Source organism: Arachis ipaensis, chromosome B09 (assembly GCF_000816755.2).
Source record: "Arachis ipaensis cultivar K30076 chromosome B09, Araip1.1, whole genome shotgun sequence".
In the NCBI taxonomy this organism is placed as follows: Eukaryota; Viridiplantae; Streptophyta; class Magnoliopsida; order Fabales; family Fabaceae; genus Arachis; species Arachis ipaensis.
This window is the reverse complement of record NC_029793.2, coordinates 145,240,782-145,244,191: the sequence shown is the minus strand read 5'-3', so window position 1 is coordinate 145,244,191 and position 3,410 is coordinate 145,240,782. Positions and strand designations below refer to the sequence as shown.

At 40.1% G+C, this 3,410-nt stretch overlaps 1 protein-coding gene across 1 annotated transcript; it reads left to right on the top strand.

Moving 5' to 3' along the window:
* On the top strand, positions 1,186–2,870 carry LOC107619055 (probable E3 ubiquitin-protein ligase RNF144A). The gene is made up of 3 exons (XM_016321263.2): positions 1,186–1,312; positions 1,432–2,439; positions 2,527–2,870. The coding sequence occupies exons 2-3, from the start codon at positions 1,559–1,561 to the stop codon at positions 2,597–2,599; spliced, it is 954 nt and encodes a 317-aa protein (XP_016176749.1). The 5' UTR covers positions 1,186–1,312; positions 1,432–1,558; the 3' UTR covers positions 2,600–2,870.

Sequence of the window (3,410 nt, the reverse complement as noted above, 5' to 3'; positions counted from 1 at the left end):
GGAGGATTCTAACTTTAAGAGTTTTCTTTCTAACTCTTTTCGTCGCTCCATCTCCTCTTTTAGGTTCTTTTCAGCTTCCTTTTGTCGTTCCCGCTCCTGTTCTAGCTGCTCGAGGCGGCTATGGATTAATCCCATAAGCTCACTAGTGTGGGAAGGTCCTTCTTTTTCTGATTCGCGCCCCTCCGAGGAGTTCACCTTCGGATTTTTGATTCCGGAGGTGCCTTCCCTATGTTGATCATTGGCTTCCTGGTGGAGGGTCTGATCTGCCTCATTGTTTCCAGTGTTCAAATTCTCTTGTTCGGAATCTGTCTCCACATGACCCTCTTCAGGGGATCTATCCGCTATCACTGGTTGATCTCTCGGGTCCCCGGCAACGGCGCCAATGTTACGGTGGGTAACCGGAGATTAATGGGCCGGATGGCGTTGGTTGGCCCAAACGTGTGAAGAAGGTGGCTTTCGAGTGGATCTGTTACTCGGTGTTCCTCCGTCCGACTTGTACGTGTGAAAGAATGGGGGGTGGTACCTGCAAAGACACTCCGATGCCTAAGTTAGCAAGAGTGAGAGCAGGTTAGAGAGTATTGGAACCTAGAGATACCTGAGAAGTGTCAGTGTATTTATAGTGGTGAACCAATAACCACCGTTGGAGTAGAGCCACTTTTTTAGGGTGTTAACCGTCCCTTTATCTTAGGGAAGTTAAGATATGACTTGTGGAAGTGGTTAGAGGGCTTCTAGGGGCAATTACTCATTCGAATGAGTGTTATCTGCCAGCTAACCCTCGTATCCGACTTCTTTGGAACAGGTCGTGTTCAGTACCGACTTCTGGGATGAAGGCTGGTACTGGATGGAGGGCCAACCCTTTGGGTTGGGCGTCTTTGCTTGGATCCTGGGCCCTATTTATTGGGTCAGGGTATGAACAAGTCCCAATTTACTTTTGGTTAGATTAGTTATTAAAATGTTTGGGATATACAGTATAGGAAAGTAAAATTATTCACAAATAAGAATTCCTTTTTTTGTTTTTTGGTGACTAAAGTAGTGTTAACAAGCTACAAAGCAAAAACACTAACTTGATCCTACAAGTATTTTTGGCAGACATCCATGATCCATCTCGCTCGGTTATTTTACAGCACTAAGGAATAAGGATTAGGGTTCAGGCACCTTCCCTTACCAAATTTAAAATACAGAAATATAGAAATAGAAACTAAAAGTGGACCAAAAAGATGTGGCGTCGTTAACCTTACAGTTACAGGGGAAACTATACTCTGCTTGGTACCAACGTCGCACCAAAATTGAAGAATCCTTCTCATTTCAAACTGTGAGTCAACTTTTCCGTCTCTTTTTTCGTCCTTTAGTTATATCGCTTTTGGTTTTTTGGATTATCCACTTTTAATAAAATAAAAATTGAATCTTTTTCTGCATTAAATTTAATTTTAGGTTTGTTTAACCCCTTCCCGAAGGAGTCGGCACTCAGAAGTACCTTTTTCTCCGTTCCAATCAAGTCGCACCTTCTTCTCCACTCTCACTCTCTTCTTCTTCTTCTTCTTCGTCTCACTATTCACCGATGGCAACAGCACAACAAGAATCAGGATCAGGATCAGGATCAGAAACAGCCATTGGAGTTAACGGCGTTGAAGACTCCTACTTCTCAGCTCTCTTTGATGATGAAGGTAACCTCATCCCCATCTCCGATGACAAGTACGCTGATGAATTGCAGTTACAAGAGACCATCATGTCCTCCTTGATCGCTTCTCAAAGCACCATCGAAGGCTCATCATCATCAAAAACCGTTCGTTGCCTTCCATCTTCATCAACACCTTCGTCATCACGACCAGTCTTTGTTGTCCCCAAAACCGAGTACATAGAGCTTCTGGATGACGACGAAATGCTTATCGTATGTGAGATTTGTGCAGAAACCAAAGGGACTGATCAGATGTTCAGGAACAAGAAATGTGATCACTCCTTCTGCTCTGACTGTGTCACCAAGCATGTGGCCACAAAGATCCAAGAGAGCTTAACGCTTGTTCCTTGCCCCGGATTGAACTGCAAGGGCATGTTGGAGCTTGATTCCTGCAGGCCCATGCTCCCAAAAGAGGTTCTTGATAGGTGGGACGATGCACTCTGTGAGGCTCTGTTTCTTGCGGTTCCGAAATTCTATTGCCCCTTTAGGGACTGTTCTGCAATGCTGCTTAACGAGAATGAGGGCGGTGAAGGGATTATCAGGGAAGCTGAGTGCCCATTTTGCCACAGGCTCTTCTGTGCCAGGTGTTGTGTTCCATGGCACCCTGGGGTTGAGTGTAACGTGTTGCAGTCACTGAATGAGGATGAGAGAGGGAGGGAGGATCTTCTTCTTAGGGACCTTGCTGCTCAAAAGAAATGGAATAGGTGTCCCAGATGCAAGTTCTATGTGGAGAAGACTGAAGGGTGCTTGCATATTACATGCAGGTTTGTTTTCTTCTTGGTTAACTTATCATTATTAGGAGCTTCATTTTGCTTTGTTTAAGTGTTGGTTGTTTGTTTTCTTGCTTGCAGGTGCCGATTCCAGTTTTGCTATGCTTGTGGTGAACCTTGGAGTAGCACTCATGGTGGATGCCAAAGGAATTAGATGATTTAAGAATATCTTTCATGAAAATTGATGGGTTCATGTGGATATATGTGAAAAGGATGATTCTCTGGTGACTACCGTTGTAGTGGCTACAGATGGTTACGTTTTGATTAGAGTGTTGACTGAGGATTAGCATTTCTTTTGCGGTAAATACATTTTTTACCATGTTCACTCTATAGTTAAATATTTGTCTAGTGTGTGGTGTTTAAATCCAACTTTTATGTTTGTCCATATTTGCTTTGGTGCCTCTACTCATTCAATACTGAGATTACAATGGTTTATGAAGTATTTATAATTTTTTTATTTTTTATTAGGTTAAAAAAAGAAAATCCTAAGCTTATAAACACAAAATCTAATCTTGTAAATAAATAAATAAAATTAAAATATATCAAATTAAATTGAACATTCTAAAAATATAAACTAATAATTTCTAAAATATATTTAAACTCTTCGTATCACAAACATTTAAAGTACATATCATCAAGAAGCAATAGTTCAAATAACATAGTCTTCCCATACTCAATTAAGAGGTTGCGAGTTCGAGTCTTCATATCTTCGGTTAAAAAAAAAAGTTGGTATCCGATTTGATGAGTTCTAACAAATTTGTCTATTTTTTCTGTTTCAATTTGTGGTTGTAATTCAATTTTGCTAAATAATTATTTAGTTAAAATTTTTGTTGTTAAAAATTATCACTAAGTTGAATATATTACCAATTATCACTATATTTGTTGCTGTCTTGAAATAATCATTTAGTTAATTTTTTTTGTTGCTGAAAATTGTTATATATAATTATTTTTTTTTACTAAAAGAA